The sequence below is a fragment of the Vespa crabro genome, chromosome 5 (assembly GCF_910589235.1).
Source record: "Vespa crabro chromosome 5, iyVesCrab1.2, whole genome shotgun sequence".
NCBI lineage: Eukaryota > Metazoa > Arthropoda > Insecta > Hymenoptera > Vespidae > Vespa > Vespa crabro.
In genome coordinates this window covers 11,737,343-11,757,756 of record NC_060959.1, presented here as the reverse complement: position 1 = coordinate 11,757,756, position 20,414 = coordinate 11,737,343, and the positions used below count along the sequence as shown (strand labels likewise).

Genomic DNA, 20,414 nt, shown 5'->3' with positions numbered 1-20,414 from the left:
GGCAAATGTCGATCGCGAAGAAGTCACTTCTCCGTTTCGTACATTTATTTTATGACCAATTTATCCGATGTTGCGTTTTTTTGTTGTTGTTGTTATTATTTCTTTTTCCTATGAACCGTAAAATCCAATTCACATCATTTGTTAGGGCCTGAAAAAATCGAACAATCATAAAAGTAGAAGAAAAAAGAAGCGAAACGTAGGGGAGTAGTTTTAACAGGAATCGTATCGTTTTGCTCGGTGTATCGACGATGCTTCCGGTGTTCTGTTCATCAACGTGAAGCCCGATAAACCAACATCGGCGAATACGTGGCCACCGGCATACCTGAGCACGTAGCACCGCTATGTACTCAGTCATTAACGAGTAAACTCGCTTGAAACTTCTGCCGAGCACCGTCAAGTACACCACCATCGCCACTACTACCACAGGTACCTCTATACCAACACCAGCGCCATTGCCTATCACTCGCTTCACCTTCGAATCCTCTCTTTCCTCGTCGATGCTTTCGAAGGGTGGCGTTCTACGTAACTAAGCATTCGACCAAATCTGAACCGGATCAGAGAACGTTGCCAGCGGGATACGAATCGTAATTAGCTAGACGTTATTCCATAGGATTTGGATAAAGGACGAGCTTCGCAAGAGGCCGAACGAACGTTTCGTCGAATCTTTCCATCGTTTCCACCGAATGGAGTAATGGTTTATATTATCATTGTTATTAAACGAATTTAAATAGTTGTCGAAATAGAGCTCATCGATTTGTGCAAAGCGTGAAATTGGATTAATTTCTACTAACGAAAATTTCTATGAACGAAAATAAGGGAGAGTTCCAGTTAATTATCGTTATTTCCTTGTCAAAGGAAAGGGTCGATCGAAGAAGGAGCTTGATTCTGAGCAACGGAGAAATCATGATACGTAACCAGAGAAACTTGCTAAGATCGTGTCCGGAATTGCGGTAAATATCTTACCCCTTCTTTGCCTAGATAGAAGGAAACTGTTCGATCAAATATTGAACCTTGTCCACATTCGATTACGAGTTTCTTGCAGCGTTATTTGCACCACTCCACTCGCAAAAGTGATAGACCCAAAAAGATCTATTCTGAGAAACTCCATTATCTTGGCGTCACTTTGGCATCGATGTCCTGTCGGAAGTAAGTACTTTCGATTTAAGGATATATTCAGCTCATCCAGTACCGATATTCGCTCGGATTAAACTTGTATAATTAGTATTAGCTATATTTTTCACCGACAAATATATAACGACGAACCACTTTATATTCGCTAACGTATGACCAAGTACATACTGACCAGAAATAATTTCCATCTTACCAACCATCTAGCTCTTTGCGAAGGTACTTGGAACGAGCAATGCATCGAGAATCTTAATATATATATATATATATATATATATATATATATATATATATATATATATATATATATATATATAGATATATACATACATGGTCGATCGATAACCGGAATTAAAAGCGATCGTTGCAAGAGACTTTTGAATGAAGTTTATCGCCCCCGCCTGTAACAATATTCTATCCTTCTCTTCCTCCTACAGCACGCACGGTTGGGATATTCGCGTCAGCAAGCCTGCGAATAAGTACGTACAGTACTTGCATAATTAATGACGTAGAAAACCCTCTTTTCTCCTCCGCCATGTGCCCTTCTTTTCTTCGTTTCTCCTCGCTTCAAAAGAAACGCACGCGTAGTTGGAACCCACACGCGTAGCTTCTCTCCCTCTTCCCTTCTGTTTCTTGCCCACTAAAAGCCGATACACCATTTATACCAAGAGTACTGAATTATTCCGTGCTTGGATCGCACACTCTTTTCTTTGTAATTGTTTAAATATCGATCGAATACTCGGCGAATAGGCGGAGTTTATCGTTATAGGCTTATGCTTTATCGTTATCATCGAATGACGGAGCATTATGGTTATTGCTCCCGTTCTCGTTAATCCTACGAGAAGATAATCGACATCGACGTTTAATTAGAATCATTTAATGAATTTTAAAAGCGTTATAATTTACTCATAGGCTTGACTTTTTATATCATTATCCCTTTATTTCGTACAGTAATCGCGTAGTCGTTGAAAGTCGTCTTTATGGCGTTTCGAACGTCCTGACACTTGGTAATTTTGCGAAAGAGAACTTGGAAACGAGTTGGAACGAATAAACGAGCTACGTAAGTTTTACCGTTCCGCAGACTCGTCGTGCTAGCTTCGTTCGTGCTGAGCTTGCCGAAATCGTTGAGAACGCGTCGCGTCTCGAGGACATCGAGATAACCCAACTTTTGACGTTGACTGTCGCCTCGACGAACCGAGAATTCCCTTAGGACCTCGCCAAGTATTGCTACGTATTATACGAGTTTATCTTAGCGTCTCTCTTATGAAAAGCCCATCATCGATTTTAATGTAAGTAAACAGAGAAATATATATATATATATATATATATATATATATATATATATGTATATATTTAGAGAGTATATATATATATAGAGAGAGAGAGAGAGATCGGTATTAATCATTTTAATACAACTCGTCCGATATCAAGATTGTCTTTGAATCGAAACGGTAGCGCTCGATTAAGGAATCTTCATCAATTTCAATCGTCCAAGAGAGAATTCGTTTCGTATTCAGCGAGCGCAAAGATTGGACCTTCGCCAAGGATTAAACGACATAGTACGGAAAACAAGAAAATCCGAGACAATGGAAGTCATTGACGCAATATCGTGCCGAGGAAGAAGGAGAGTACCGATGGTTCTAGAAGCCAATCATCGAGCTAACCCTCTCTCCCTCTTGGACGATTTTCAATCGTCCCTCTGTTCTAACAAAAGACAAGGGCCTCCCTTAAAACCCAGCGAGATTATCATGAAGCAATCGACCTCTTCCCATCTGAATCGCAAAGTGGTCCCTTCTTCGAACGTAACGAAAGATTGGATCGTTAGCCGAAAACTAAAGGGACATCAAACTGGCAAAGCACGTAGAGGAAGATCGAGAATGCTACGTATAAAAATAACGTCGGTATAAAATGGAATCCTCCATTAGCGGATCCTCGGAGTTCATGCGGGGGTTATCTGGTTCCCTAACCACCTATCCCCACCACCTCGTAGCCGTTATCTTAATGGTACTTATTGTCTTGACGTATAGTACATCTCCACCCTTAAGAGCGAGCGCAATTCTCACTGGCAAGCCCTTTTACCACGAGTAAACCACCTCCTCTTTCTACTTTTCCACGCGCATTAAGCTCGTGCGCACACAAACACACGCATATCGGCGATACCAGTCGTTATCACGGCTTGAAAATCACCCTCGCCTTTCTACCACCTATACATACCTTCCTTTTCTTCCTTCTTTTCTTTCATTTCTGCTTTCCGTCTTGTACGTTCATCGGTCGTACAGGGCCAGCACCTTCGCTCCACATCCCCTTCTCCTTTTACCCTCTACGTGCGCTAACAATGTATATGCTCGCTCTATTTCTCCATGTTGAATCTCGGGAACGAGGGAAAAGGGTGAGAGGCGAAGGGTTGTACATTGCAAGTACCACCCGTCTTATCCCGATCAGTAATTAGTCTGGCCCGAGTTTAAATGAGAAAGGGGTGGATCGAGGGTGTATATGTATTAACGGAGTATCGTTGATTGGACGAGCGTGGCTCAATTACTACTTCGAGATTACCCTGACCAATTTCTTCTTTTCTTCTTATTTTCCTTAGGAGAGCTAATAGGCACCGATCGTTTCCCGTTTGTCTTTCTTTTTAACGAGAAATGAAACAACTCTTTTCCACTCATTCGAAGTAAACCATTGTGCGTTCTTTTCTGTTTTCTAATGTACGAATGAATAACCAAATTGCAGAATCAAGTTTAAGCGAAAGAGCGAAATAGGACTTTTTTTTATCACAAATGTACACCTACAACATTTTCTATCCTTCTCATAGAGATAAACGGTCTCTGCGTTTCAATAAACATGATTTACGTATGGCGAATTCCCACATATCCTTCGAAATAGGAAAAGAGAAGTAAGAATGAGGATGCGATCGCATCGGGTTGCGGAATGAAGAGAAAGAGAGAGAGAGAGAGAGAGAGAGAGAGAGAGAGAGAAAGTGAGCGAAAAAGGAAGGACTTTAGAAAGGTATAAGGAAAATCGAGGCGTGGAACTGTAACGTGGATTTTGTATATGGAGGACGAAATTGGAGATCGAGTGGCGAATACCGGAAAAGTACTTGTCACTCGGTAGTGCAAACGAGTGTATTCACTCGGGCTATATCTTCCAAGTGTACGGAGGAAAATAGGAGGACGTAACTCCCTCGTTCGTGCCTATACGAAAAATTGTGCATCCGTGTGTACTCACATTTTCTTTCTATGTGAAAATAGAAATGGGAATACGTATCAAAAATTTAACAATCGTATTTGTAACGTCGATCTGACTAATTTCCTCGTTAAAGCGAACTTTTATAATAACCTCCTTTTATATCTATATTAGATCATTGGAAGGGAAAGACGATGTGAATATAAGACGAGAGAGGTGATTGAGAGGGAAAAGTGATAAAGGACTGAAAATGTGCAGGGAAAACGAAAGAATCAGTATATGCTCGGTTTACTGCATAGAAATTTCAGCAACGAAAATGCTTACTACGACATTTTGACCTACTTAGAAATCCACCGGAATGAAATGTCCTGGGTTGAGTCGAACAAAACGTTAGGAAAATTCACCCGCAATTTTCGTCTTTTGCCTTCAATAGAAGAAGAGACACACAAAGAGAGTTGCTAGAGAAAATCGACCACGCGAAAAGTTTGGAATTGATTCGTAAGGACTTCCGGTCGTCGTCGTCGACGTCGTCGTTTACAATTCGACGATCTTTTTCTCTCTTTGGAATAGAAAAAAAAAAAAAAAAAAAAAAAAAAAAAAAAAAACATGAATTCCTGTAGCTTACATTTTATTCATTCAATCTAGTCTCGTTATTCATTAAAAAATGTATTATTCACGAAGACTCTCTCTCTCTCTCTCTCTCTCTCTCTCTCTCTCTCTCTCTCTCTCTGTTTCTCTCCCAATGGTATCTCTTTACAGTAGAATGCATAAATCGAAAATTTCGTCAAACGTACAAAGACACGCATACTCGAGCCCGCACAAATATAGTCTATCTCCGTCGAAAACAGAACAAGCGTTCGTCATCGTAGTTGGCTTTTGTGCGGCCGTCATCGGTTCTCGTTCCGGTCGACGTTATTTTCGAGTTGTGACGAGATGCAAGGTAATCGACAAAAGGCCGATATATGTTATGTATTTCCGCATTTTGCCTATAGTAAACAGATCGCGCGGTCTGAACACTGCCCGTCCTAGTCGTTCGAGCTTTGATAGCAATAGAATGCCTGGAAAGAAGCGTTCGTAATTTATATCCAAGAGGAGGCCTGTCAACGACAGTCACGACGAAGCGGTCGCATTAACCGACGAGAGAAAAAGACGAGGATGGAAAGAAGAAAAAAGAAAAGGAAAAGAAAGTGAGATAAAGAAAGAGAGAGAGAGAGAAGAAGAAGAAGCTTTCGCGGGTAATCATTGTCTTTTGCACTTAGCATTAAGCTTCGTTTCGCTAATGGCAGAAGAAAGATAAGAGTACCACGATATGGAACTTTATATTTCCGTTGATAAGAACTGTTCTAAAGAAGAAAAGTGTGTGTTAGATTATGGCACTTTTTCCTTCTCTATATCTCCTTCTCTATACTTATTCCTTTCTCTGATACCTATCGATCGATATCACATGACATTGCTCGGCATGTCGCAAGAAAGAAAGCGTTATATGTTTATTAACTTCTCTTATTGATACTAATATTAATATTACCTACCCGATATAACGTTCAAAGAATGACGTGCTTTGTGAAATTTATCAGTTCGTCTGTTCTCTCGCAGTATGATTAAAATTTCATCTTTCGCGTGAACTTGCTCCTCTTTCAAATCCTAATACCTCGCTACATTTCCCTATTTAAAATTGCACAAAACAAATAAGTAATAAATATAAACATACGTGATTTACAAGTACATGTAATATTTCATTTCTCTCTGAATTAAGAGTCACGCGCTTTGTATTTTATTTACTAATGTCCTTCTAGAAAACGATAACTGCTTTACCGCATCGCACAAAACGGTGCTTCTACTTAATAGAATTTCAAGTTTTGCCCGGGGGTGCGAATGCGCTTTACATAAAATCCATAATGCGTCAAAAGTACACTCACGAGCACGCGCCACGCGCGCGCGAAAGACAGAGAGAGAGAGAGTGAGAAAGGAATGTGTAGAAGAGTCGGAAGTTTCGTGAACCGAGAACGGTTAAAGGTTAATAATCCAAAAGGTGATGCCACTAGAACGATTTAGTTCGAAGAACTCCGATTGAAACCGTAATCGTTACCACGATTCGTGGACACGTGTTCCTGGCTGGAGGAATCCAATGGACTTTAACTTCGTTTCTAACCACGCCATTGAACACAAACCACAATTTTCGAAAGCGTTCTCCAAGATTTTAACGCAGCTTCTCTTTCCTAGCTAAAGGCATCCCCCTGGTATTACGTAAATTCCAATCTCTTCCCCTTCGAATTACGTCTTCTCATCTGTGCATCGAGTTTTCGAATTCGAAAAGATTTTGATTAAATCGCCTTAATTATAAATATCTTTACGATCTAATCACCGTTTTTTTCTTTAATAAATTACTGGAGAAAGAGAGAGAGAGAGAGAGAGGGGGGGAGAGATCACATATACGTTGGGTTGGAAACTAAGTGATTGCGGATTTTGTCGTTTCCTTCTTATTTGAAATCCAGCAATCACTTAGTTGCCAACCCAATATATATATATAGAACGGAAAAGAAACGAGAATCGGGTTTAACGCCGTTAATAAAAAAGACTTTTCATTGGTAATATCTCTTGACTTGTAAGTGACGCAAGCTTCGCGAGTAGTAGCCGATAAAAAAGGATTAAAAGAAAGGACGATTACTCATATTCCATCGAATTACGTATTAATTAATTGTAGAAATTTTCGCGAGGCAACCAAAGATCCTTACTATTGATAAGTGAATACTTTCCGAAGCGAGCTTGCATTGTAAAATAAACGAGGTTATTTTCTCTTGCAACGTATCTGCTCTTACGTCGTAAGTTGATAGCTCTTCTGATTTTGCGTACGGTAGTACTACTTGTACAGAATGCATTCGCATATTTTTCAGATATACGTATGTACATAAGTATATATGCTCGTTCGTATCGAATATCCGAGATTGCGGCAATATGCAACTTCTTCTGGCTTCTCCCATTTTTGTTTTCTCTCATCTCATCTCATTGTGGTTTTCTTTATGGAATAAAGTCAAATCGATGTCCTACATTCTTCTCTTGGACTTTTCGCAGGGAAAACTTTTTCATCTCTGTTTAATAAATGTTATCCCTTATGTACGAACGGGCAAGTTTTACTCGTCGCTTTTATTTCGTTTCCAAATGTTCTCACCGTCTCCGTGAATGACTCGAACTCTTTTCAATAATACAGATCAAGTATTTCACACAGGCTGTTAAATTCAATTCTATAGAGTTTCTAACGCTACACAGTAAAAAGTATATTGGCTTTTTTGGTATCGCGGAAACTTTTAAAACATAGAAACCCACTATAGCTGTGTCTCTTACATTATTATAACCACTTGACGATATATTGAAGTGGAACAAAGTAGTACAGGTCGATACTTGTCGGACGGTTTCTATATTTAACTCCTCTCGAAAAAATCGTAATCGAAATGAAGTTAACACGTTTGATCGTTTAAAAGGAAGAAAGAACTAAATTATGTATTTACAACCACAAAATTACTTAAAATTAAAAGCGTGAATCCTTGTGCGCTTTGTCCTAGTCTTTCTAAAATCTTAAAGCCGGCTTAAACGAGCTTAGAGAAGGGAAAAAGAGTTCGTCGAACGCTTACGCTTTTCAGGGCGCCTACGTGTGAATTCCCACGGCACGAAACGCATTTTAGAGAACGAGGAGCAGATAAAGAGATAGATAGATAGATAGAGAGAGAGAGAGAGAGAGAGAGAGAGAGAGAGAGAGGAAATACTCCAGTAGGAGAACGATATATTATGCGCGATAACCCGGGAGTGCGGAAACGGGAAAGAGTTGTTCGGCCGTAAGTTAGTCGAACTATCGCTGATTCCGAGATATTTGCTTGGGATTACCTCTTCGTTTAACTTCCGCCTGTTCGGGGGTGGTTTGCCAAAGAGAAGAGCTTCCTCTCTACGCGTATGTCTTCCATCTTCGCGCATAAACGCGTACGTGTGTGAAAGCTCCACACATTGGTCGTGTACATAGATGTAGGGTAAATTCATGATTAAGTCTGTTTCCTTTTTACTTTACAAAGTTTCGTCGAATAATGAATCGTTCGAGGATATAGATAAAATCGTTTGTTTTAATTAGAAACGATCGGTGTCTTTCAAATCGAAATATAGTATAGAAATCCACGGAGAAATAAATTTCTCGAATTCGATATTAGATTTAAGGGAGTTAGCGGAGAAAAAGGCTACGAAATTTCCTAGGTAACTACTGTTACGATTAAATCCCCGAGAGTATACTCGGTAAAACTCAAACAGTAGTCATTTCTCTCGCCGATGATAACGAACGCGGTTTCATTAAAAAGTATAAAAGTCTCGGAATGGTTCTAGCCTTCCTGACAGAACCTTTAAACCGATTTTTTTTCCCTCCATGCTGGCCGCTTTCTACTACCTGGTACCGCCGCATGTGCTGGTTATAATAACTTTAATGGAAAAATGCCGAGAAAAATGTGATAGCCATTATTTGTATCAAAATTGATTCAATTTCAAACTACTTGATTTACTTGTACCCAATTTATATTCGTAATTTTAAAATAAAGCCTACTGAGAATATTATAATATTAGTAATATTCGAAACGGCGATAGACGATAAAGGATAAAATTCAAAGGAGATAATTCGTTATTTATAAAAAAATGATGTAGCTGATTTCAAAGCATTATTAATTGGAACGATTTAATTATGAAAATTCTAACAGGTTCGATGTTGCGTAGCCTCTTTTCTATACGACGTCTATAAATGCAGGTTACGTATCCATGTAGGGAATACAAAATCAACTCAATGGTTTCTCATAGCTATTAACTGCGCCAGTTTCGATTTAAAGGATAACCGCAGACATAATAGTTGCATTATCGCTGCCAGGGGGTATTTCCTATCTGGCATTTAAGACATGATCGGGCAGTTTAAACGCTTCGCTTAACACTCAATCGATTCCTATCCGAAAGTTATTAATGCCTTAGAAGCCTCCCTTCTCGAAAAGCAAATTCCTCGCTTCGTTACTTATAGCTCTTTAATACTCTTTGTTAATCAATTATAGCTATAACAAAGTTTCTTTTCGGACGAGTCTATCGAGAAAGAGTTAAATCAAGCTCGATAACTTAAAAATGTTTTGGATCAAAGGAAGAAAAATAATTGCTTTAAAAATTCTATATTAAACGAAATCACTACGATAATAATTGTTCGAACAAAAAGTTTCGCGTAAAAAGCATTCTACATCCTTTCGATTTATATCGTCTCTCTCTCTCTCTCTCTCTCTCTCTCTCTCTCTCTCTCTCTCTCTCGACTATAGGCATTAATAAAGTTAACCGTGAATATTACAATCTAATTAATGTGCTCGTTTTAGTGGATTAAATAGAGTACAAGCGAGATAGCGAAATAGAGGGGGAGAGAGAGAGAGAGAGAGAGAGAGAGAGAGAGAGAGGATGAATTGGTGGAGAGTGGCGGAGCAAAAGCGTGGGTGGTCTTGGACGTTCCTAAAAGCGTTCCTTCTCGTTTTCGCTACGCTTCTCGTGGCGGACATTCTTTTTTCTTTCCGACGGAAAAAAGGAACACGCCATTCTGTACTCGAACTGATACGAGGGTGACGAACATCTGGTTTTAATAAATTACACGCATAACATTGCTCCATTTTTTCTTACATTCTCGAAATAACTTTTACTGGCTCGAAATTTTTCTTAGATTGAATCTAACGATAGTATTTTAATTTGAGAAAAAGAAAATAGAGAAAGAAGAAATTGGTACGATAATTTTATGAGGAGGTTTATTTACCTCCCGTTAACACAACGACGAACGTAGCTAATAATGATATTTGTTTAATGAAATTTCTAATCCTTTCTAATCGCGATTAGTTCGAGATCATAACAACCTTGTCGCCTTCGAAAAGATTAATGTCTACGCTCGATCGCGTGACGTTTGTAGATTTCTCTCCTCATATTTTTACCTCCGCTTCGGCCATTACATTTTGCATTTATAATGGAGATTAATTAGCATGCAGATCGTTTCGCCTTTGAGGCCTATGCAATCGTTAGAAATTCCATCGCGAGAAGTGGGAAGAAAAGTATACGAAGAGTCATAAATCTAATGTTTCGATTTACGAAGAATATTTTTATCGATTCGACGTAACCTTCCCTAGCAACGGTACACTCCTCGTTAACTCGAATAATTTTAATAGAATATTACTACGCCTCGATAAGTGTTACAAACAATTTAATGTCGATATCAAATTTACACCGTAAAACTCGTAATAATAATTATTTGAGATGGCATGAAAATGGTGTTTTCGGCGAGCACGGACATATTTTATAACGACGACAACGGCGAGGAAACAAGAGCCGTTAAGTCAGAATGCAGATTAAAATTGCATGATCGTTCTCCGGTACCCTTTAAAGCTCTACTCGCGTCGAACGTTCTGTCCAGCCATAGTGGAGCCTATAAATACGATAGCTTCCGCTTTACATTAGCTTATTTTGTATGCAGCTAATTTACATGTCCAACGGTCACGATAAAATTGGTTAACGCTGTTCCAAGCTTGCGAGCGAGCGCCACCCTTAATTTAAGCTTCGGTGTAAGCAGTTAAGCTCCCTGCTCGCTTTCCTAGCCTATACATTTGCGATTTGGCGTAGCTGAATTTTACTGACATTATTAAGGATTTCCTATACCGCATCGAATTCGAGTACGTAACTTATGTGAGAGCTTTTTCGAAAATCAACCTTTCGAAGGTTGAAATAGAAAAATCATAAAAAGGATATAAGGACAATCAAACAATGGATAGAAAATATTCCATTTACGTATCGCAATAGAATTTGATTATTAAACGAGGGACAGGGTCGCAAGTATATCTATATAACTGAGCTTAATCTTTAACTAATCCTTACCTTCTTCAGATTCCCGGCATTAGGTTTCCAACAAGGAATTAAATCTAATCCGACGCACGGATTTAATGTCCAGTTTTGTGTATAATTACGAATGAAATGGAACGTGACGTACAATTGCTCGAGAGAAAGATCGAAGATATAAATTTAGCGATACCAGTTCATAATTTAATTTTTTCCTCTAAACTTTTGTCAAGTATCAAAGCTTATAAAACGAGTCTCGAAATATTTTCGAGATGTCTTTAAAAAAGAGTTATTTACACCGTCGGCGAAACGGTCTTCTCGATTACCCTCGATTGTTTTTTGATTACTTCTCTTCCGATCGTTTCTCCGGAACTTTCAACTTCTTCTTCTTCTCCCCTCCTGTCAATTTCGTTCACGGCGAGTTTCGAACGAGCCATCAGATAAGAAACAAGGAGAGAATGAGAATTGAGAGACATCGATGATGATTGGAAAAGCGAAGTGTTCCATTGAAAGCAAAGATTTCAATGGAAAGACTGTGGAAGGATGAAAGAAAGGGAGGGGGAGAAAGAGAGAGAGAGAGAGAGAGAGAGAGAGAGAGAGAGAGAGAGAGAGAGAGAGAGAGCAAAAGCGAAAAGAAAGATAACGTTATATCGTAGAGTAAATTCTCTTAGGTAAATGTCAGTCTGTGAGTTTTTGGCCGATTGGAAAACTTAGAAAAGGTCGTAAAAGTTTCGCGAACTGTCATTAGTTACCGAAGAGTGTGTCGGTAGTATTGACTAGTCGCTAAGCAATCGATTTCGATCCATCTTCTCCCTCTTACTCTTTATAACAAACATATTAAAGAAGCAAGAGAGAAAGATGTAAAAAAGTAAATTGCTTCGAAAAAAACAAAAAAGATATGATATCTACCAAACAAAAGAACACACATGGTAGTTTAACTCTGTTGTCTCCTTCATTCCTTTGCGCAAATTCTGACGAACGAACACTTTGCTCGTAATTATGTATGTATCTATGTAAGTATATCATGTATATAATGCGAGGCACTTTCGGTATAACTTCTTCATACACTCTAGACGCATTGTTAAATGACAAGTTAATAAGTTTATTATAATTCTGAGAGAAGAGGAAATTCACGGAATCGTTTCGCGAAAGTTTTCCCTTGAAATTAAATAAAACGAGGACGGAGGTTATTAAATTAAAAGGTAGCTTTAATTAGTTTGATAATAAGTTACTCTTTGCACTGGATATTCGGTGACGGAATTTAGATGCTGAGAGGAAGATAGTTATGTTTTGAAAAGACCACCGAGAATATTTCTTGGAAAATGTTGTTTGAAAAGGATCACTCTCTTTTACGATTTCTTCATTCTTTAACGAGTTCACGTGGGAGATAGAAATTCAATAAATGGATGCAATTGGCGCCTCACGATCCAAGATCAAATTCTTCTTCCACGTCTTTTTCGCCTCCGGGACTGATCGCGAAGGTCGTCTCCGGGGAACGCGTAGTAACTCCCTCCTACTCGTGTTTAGACTTTTCTTCTCTCCTTTTCTGTTTTTATTTTCCTATTTTTTTCTTATCTTTTCTTCTTTTTTTTTTTTTTTTTTCACTCGAAATATACACAATCGAGTTATATTTTATCCAAAGACACATATTCTCAAGATGAATCGGATCTCCAGAAGAAACAATAAGTAATATAACTCGAAGAATTTATAATTGCCTCGATCGTTTCATCCGATAAGGTACATCGTACTTCCTTATACATAAATTACTTGCAGTTATAAATATTAAAATCTTTGTGATAAAATCGAGTAACTGTTGTGTCGTGAAATCATTAGGTCTGCAAACTTTCCTTTTCCATTCGTCAACAGTAAGAACCAAATCAATCGCCGAATTTTCCTTTCTCCTACCTTCCATCCTGATCCATTAACTAATCGAATAGATCCGAAACGATCGGAGATTCAATCAGCGGTATAATTCTCTTCAAACGTTCGTCATCCCAAGCAGAGGTCTCGCACGAAAATCTTCTTTCTCCTTGATTCGATTTCCCGTCGCGTTCGATAGCTTCCTCCAAGTTCACCCTTTATCCTACTCCACCTCTCTAAAGTCATATACGTGTTTGAACGTTCACGATCGAACGCTGCACCTGCTGGCCATCGCCCTTTCTCTCTCTCTCTCTCTCTTTCGTTTTTCTCTCACATGCACGGTACTTTTCTCTTTCTCTCTTCCGACCAGCATCGGTCAAATTCGATTTTCCTTTTACATCCAAGCGTCTATTTGGAATAGTGATCGGTTCCGCTATCCGGAATAGAGAGAAGGTTAAAAAGAGAGAGAGAGAGAGAGAGAGACCTTCCGACTGTCCAAAGTGGTAAACTAGATACGGCCGCGAATAGAAGGCGGAATAGAAGCGCGGAAGCGGGTCAGCTAGCCAATTCCGTTCGCAAGGTAGAAGCGATCTACCTAGCAGAACCCTCCTATATATTGCCCTCATCCTCTTTCTCTTTCTCTCTGTCCCTCTCTTTTGCTCCTTTCACAGAGTTGCTTTCAGTCCCACTTCCATTGGAGCCATCCCTTTTTCCAGAGACATCGTCCTCTTCGATGCATGGAAGCTTACGATCCTCTCACCGAGTCCCTACTGCCTCTTCCTCGCCTGCCTCATCGACACTGCACTCAAGAGGATTCAGAGCGAAAGAGGGACTCCAACAAGCTCCTGGTAATAAACGGCTATTCTCGAGAATCTTTCGAAATGGACATTCTTTAGAAGATTCTACGAGTCGACGAAAAAGGTGGGAGAAGGAGAGGCTGGTTATATTCTTACCGAAAAATTTTTCTTGCAAGGGAAATCCATCAAACGCAACGTGTTCCCTTAGCTTGGAACTTTTTTGGCTTCTATAAGAATCGGTAATCCGTTCCGTTCACATTACCTCGTTCTCGTTCACGTTCTACAGCGAATTCTTCATCAGGATTTTTCAAAGATGTCGAACCGCTTGATAGTTTCTTTCTCTCGCAATTCTTCCTTATTCAAGTTTACGATATTTCTACGAGAACACCTTGAATATTTTCATTTAATTATAATTAATTATTCGTAGGATCGATCGATCGACCTAGAAGACACTAGATATCGTTCGATTCGCATGAGCGGAAGTATTTTACCATTGTTTCCCAGTATCTTGCAACTTTTTTCCCTTGGTGAGAAACCGAACACCGGTGATGACTGTGCCATCGACACGATCCACCTGCGTTTTCTCCCTTTTTTACGTACGACTATTTTTCCCTCTGTGTTTTTCACTTTCCAATTCTCATTTGATATTCTAACGTCAAAGGTTCATAATCTCTCGTTGGGATATACTTTCAAACCGTTTCCCAAATTATTATCCATTTTGATTCTCCACAAATTTAGAAACCACGTCTGAATCTTCTATTTTGTTTAAAATGACAGCTTCTTCTTTGGAAAAAATCTTAAGACGGTTTTGCTCTTATGTGTTCCTAACTTTGACGTGTTCGGTTATTGTACCAATTAACATTCTAGAGATGAAAGAAAAGAGAAAGAGTATTATATAGTGTATATATGTAGAAAGGGAGAGAAAGAGGAAGGGAAAGAGAGATGGAAACAGTTGGAGAAATACCAGCGCTTCACAAGACGACGTAGTACTCGTGTCATCTACGGCATAGCTAAGCTTAATTTCACGTCACACTGATGAAACTGTCTGCATACTAAAACAAAGAGACAGGCCGGAGGAAGCCGAGTAATATTAATACCCGATCGAAACGTTGCACCCCCATTCACCCTCGCCACACTACTTCCCCTCAACACTAACGTAAGCCGGTTACGACAGAACGTTGCTTAATTTGATGTTCATTCAATTAATTCACCACGACCGACGGTACGAATAACAATGGATTCGAGGAACGTATGATAGTGTAAGCGTCGTCGATTCCCAATGCGCACGTACTGTCTACCAACAGATATTCCAATGAGTTTACGAATTTGCGAGAAGAACGTTTGAGAAACTTTCTCGAACGTGCTCGAGCTTTGTTTTTGATAAAAAATTATGACTGCTCGTCGAATATATGGAATACTTTGGTTCGAAAATGAAGCAATCGTTGAAAACTTAAAATAGATATTAAATAACATTCGTTTATTGATTCTGATAAAGGAAGAAAGGAGAGGTAAGAGAAGATACCTCTCGATCTTTCAACGAGTCAAGCCAATCTCAGATCCTTCTCGAGGAACACGTAGAAGATACGACACGTGAAAATATGATGTACACGTAGCAAAACGATACATCAACGAGACTGGGTGCTACGTAAGAAGGGGAGAAAAAAGAGACGGATAAAGAAAAAAACTCGAAGCAAGAAAGAGAAAAAGAAAAGGAGCAGGGCTGACTCGTTCGCTTGTCCTCTCTCAATAGAATATCCTCCGACTCGTTCTACTTTTGCTGGAAAGTATTTTGATGACTCAACAGTTGGACATTCCTGTAACGAAATGGACGAAAAGAAAGATGGGGAGATAGAGAGAGAGAGAGAGAGAGAGAGAGAGAGAGAGAGAGAGAGAGAGAGAAAGAAAAATCATGGTACATGCACGGCATGCAGTTTCTTTGTTACGAATTCTTTATCGGGATCGACGTCACGTTTTGTTTCGCGATTAGATATTTCTTTTTTTTATCTTCTACTTCAACAAAGCATACGAGTTTTTCATTGAGAAAAGAGTGATGATTCGTAAAAATTTTGACGATGACTTTTACTTTCCGAATAAGAAGACGATCTACGTCGAAACGAGAAAATCGACAGCGTCGACATCGATATCGGAATTCATGGAAGTACTACTTCAGCTTCGTAATCAGCTGCCAATATTTGAGCCTCGGCACATGTATAACGAATATTTACGTAAAGCGTATCGCCTACGAGGCATTCGTGCGTGTATAGCGATTCGATCATGTAGATATTTTCGTTTCATAATATGTAAACGAACGCGTTTCGTTAATAAGAAAAAGTATTTATTTAATTAAGTAAAAAATAGTGCTCTCGGGAATTTGACGAGGCCTCATCCGATGTGCTCACATATATAAATTATATATATATATATATATATATATATATATATATATATATATATATATATATACTTGTGCATAATAAATGCACATTATGTAGAGACTTCATATTTGGATATAGAGATGCGAAGAGAAACTATTACGTCAAGAACGTGTTCCGCGAGGCTTCCTCCCTTCTAGACGCGGAAAATGTTAACAACGCAGTTTCGAGCCACGTTCTTCGGTTTGGTGCCGGAGTAATAAGCGCGTATTAGCGGATCATTAGGTTGGTACGAGCGGTGATTAGCATCGAGGAGAAACTCCGAAGCAGAACGATAATCTTCGGCTGGAACGTCGGAAAGACTTTTGCCACAGTGACACTGGATGCTATCTTGCTAATTACGATCTTGTCCAATACTTAACACTTCTTCCACTCTCTTTAACGATCGTTTTCTTTTTTTATCCGTCCGATATAAGTTCTTCTTTCTTCTCGTCTAAACTTTCCGTTCGATGAAAAATCGGCTAATCGAGGAAAAAAAAAGGAAAAGAGAGAAACGGGAAACGAAGCGAATCGGGATGTGCATCGATCCGAGCATTATCGTAGAACAGCAGCAGCCTTGAGAATTCTCGTGTCCTATCCGTGGCCCGCCATAAATTCCAGACTGTACGGCTTAAAGCAAATCGTAACAAGCTCGTAATCTCTTTTCTTCGAGTAAAGCCTGAACCGAACACCACCGGCGAGTGGGTGGTTCTATCGTGCAATCTATTTCTGAGTTAATTACCGGTGAAATAAAGAAGTAGGTCATCCTACTCTGTTATCAAAGTAGAATCCCGAGGTAAGGAAAGTTGCGATAACACGACTTTTCGACTTTAGATACTTTTAGACTCTGCTCGGAATTGTTCCTATGTCTAATCTCATTCTAATTTGATCGAGTAGTAATTTTATAGTCGATGTAAATCTATTCTTTCATTCTTAAACTGTAACAGAATGATTTAACTGACAAAGCATTCTCTAAAACGAACTATCGATCAAATTTTCGACTGGTACCGTCGAAATATTAATCAATTGTAACATAAAATTGATATAATTACTGGAAATTGACATTATTATCGAGATAATAACAATGGAGAGTCAATCTGAAATTTGCCAGAATGACAAATTCTGAACGCATTGTATCACCGGCCAAGTCAGCTTCGGCATCGCTCGCAAATCATTTCACTTACCGTGATCTTGAGATCCCTGGAGTCGCATGTGTCGTATCTTCTGCTGAAACGTAACACGGTGTGCGTCTTGTTCTCGTAACCCAATAGGAGACGATAATCTTGGCTCGAATCCACCTCTGGATCCTTGCTCACATCCTTCATATGTCGATCCTGTAACAAACGATGGTACCACAATGGTGAGTTTCTCTGCCAATTACATCGTTCGAAATTGCAATATGGTTCTGTCGTCGATGCGTTACAGAAAAAATGTTTAAAGTCTAAAATTTCTAGAAAATTTGATAGCAAATTTCAATGCAAAAACAAATTAAATATTTAAACGCGATGACATATAGGAAATAACTTTCGATTCCGAAATGATCTTTTAAATGATCCGATAAAATGCAGAAATAAAAAATCAAAAATAAATAATTTCAAAGGCGTCTTGCATTCGATTATCGATGAGGGCACGATAGATGTCTTGATAAAGAAGAAAGAGATAAAGAAGGAGAATAATGACGTAGAAAAGGGAGGGAGAAAGGGAGTCAGTCGTGAAAGACACTCATTGTTAAAGAGAAGCGTCGAAGTGGTCGGACGAACAAGACGAAGTTAGCCATCGAGCGAGCTCGAAACCTTCTCCGATAGGTTCGAGGACAAGTTTTTCTGGCGAATTCCGCACTGCCGCCTCGATATAATTATCTCGTGGCGGAGGTGCCGCGGCTTCTGCTTGCACGCCTCGAAAAGGACCGACACGAGGTAGACGATAGGACGACGCCTTTCGAAACGATTCGATGCCATTGTTCGCTCGTAAAGGATCCCTTTTCTTTTCTCCACCAGATGGTTTCCTCTTTCTCTTTTTAACTTCTACATCGACTTTCCCTCTCTCTCTCTCTCTCTTTCCCTGTCAGACCTCTCCTACCTTCTTTTACCCCATCCACCTTCCAGTGGAGGCTTTATTAAAATTGAATTTAGCCGCAAAGGCCGATCCCGTGCGTCGTCGAAGTCACGCGCGTTATCGTAGAACGACTCGGTTCGCTCGCTTTTATATGGCAATTTCACTCCCTTTTTTGTTCTCTCGTTTTCTCTTATTTCTCCTTTTTCCTTTTCACTCTTCGCTAAGTTTGTCGCACGGTGATTAGTTCGTCGAAAACTTTCCAAGCAAGTCTTTTTTTTTTTCTTTTTATTCAAGTTTAATGAAAAAGGAATACATTTTGGATGAAAATTGAAAAGGAAGAATAAAAAATTCTTTTTTATTGGCGTACTCTATTCCTTGATTCTTTTCATGTTCCATTAGAAAAGAGCTAGCAAAACGCGGAGGCACGTCACGACGTTAGGGGATTCAACATAACGAGCAATTATGGCAATTATGTCGGACCAATTCACCGCTCGCACAATACTCCGTCAGCTCGTGCGTTGTCATAGACGGGGCGCGACAGTATAGGAGCGGCGCACAACTCGTGCTGTTGTCGGCCCTGGTCCAGCCGACGCTTCGGTGCAGGCTATAACCGGCCAATGGCCGCGGTTTAATTGCCCGTATCTAGACGAGATCAAAGCACGTGCTCGTTGACGTCGATGGAGTACGATTAAGTACGAGAATATTACGGGACATCCAATGGAATGCGTACAGGAATGCGTCGCTCGCTTTTGTAAGTATCCGAGGATGTATTTTTTCGTTAGATATTTTCATTTAACGAATATCGTCGTACCCATGCGATAACAATGATATACCAGAATAATTGTCATTTATTGAAGTTAATCGTTTAATTTACACTTTTACGATAATAATATTATTTCTTTTTGACTTTAATTGGAACGATTTACAACGTTTGCGGACAGGAAGATGGGAGAACGGCTTTATAAAGGACGATATAAACTTATAAAAGGTGAACGGTCGCGAGTTTTGTACGTGTACGCATAGAAATATAATTGTCTTTTCGTCCGATTGTTCGCCATACGTCACGTTTATCGCCACGCATTTGCCGTCTCGCGCACGTGATTTCATCGTATCCATATGCATGTGCGTGTGTACATACTTGGTATACACGTGGAAAATCGTGTTTCCGTGGGTGGATACACATTCGAATCGATTCCATACCGAACTGATTCCGCAGTTCAAGCAGTCACACCAATTACTATTCGTTAACAAGGCATTTATAGAAAAATTTTCGATTCGTTCGTAGACGAACGTCTTTCAAACAATTATTATAAGACGATTATTAGAGAGAATAGCAATTAAGAATTATAAGAATTAATCAATGACAATTAATTTTATGAGCGTTCATCCCAAAACGACGGGTTACAAAAAAGGAACGTAAAAGGTCGATCTCGCGCGGTCGCTAAGCCAAGTTAGTCCAAACCGACAGATAACTAACACGTATCCTGGACGATTTCATTTGACATTAAAATCGATCGATTCTCTCTCTCTCTCTCTCTCTCTCTCTCTCTCTCTCTCTCTATTTTGCACCGTATAAACTTCGGTAAATAAGCGTACTCGTACGGTACTCTCAATCCTTTATAGAACTTTACGCGTGTCTCGATTCTTGTTGCAGTTGGCAATAAATAAATAGTACAGACGTGTGCGCCATTTTATAAAGTTATACAATCGTATTAGTCTAGTTCATGTAAATCATATAACAGCGCGGAACCGTCGATCGTCCAAGATAAAGCTTCTAGTGTTTTTCGAACACGAGGGAAACTCGTGAAATCGATAAGAAAAATAAAAGTCAGCGAAGCACGAAAGAATTCTCGTGAAAGAAAGAAATTCTTTTCGAGAACTCTCCTTCGTGTTTCAATCATCTTTTCGTACGAAAAAGACGTGATCATATTGAAAGCACTCGGGAAAGCGTAAAAATTGACATCTTTGTCGACCAGAAGAGCTCTCAAAAGCATGCAAGCTCGCGAAGAAGCGTCAAAGATATTTAGCGATATTATCTCGTCAGGCACAAACGACAATTTACTCTAAAGCAGTAAAACTCGCCTCGTTGACGATCCAACGAACGGGAATGATATTTACT

At 39.4% G+C, this 20,414-nt stretch overlaps 1 protein-coding gene across 2 annotated transcripts in view; it reads right to left on the bottom strand.

Annotated features, from left to right (window-relative positions):
• LOC124424025 (MOXD1 homolog 2) overlaps window positions 1-20,414 on the bottom strand; it is a 151,077-nt gene that overhangs the window by 20,430 nt on the left and 110,233 nt on the right. For both annotated transcript variants that reach the window (XM_046962482.1, XM_046962481.1), the window contains one exon: window positions 17,425-17,574. In XM_046962482.1, coding sequence (XP_046818438.1) covers window positions 17,425-17,574 — 150 coding nt within the window. The remainder of the gene's footprint in view (window positions 1-17,424; window positions 17,575-20,414) is intronic.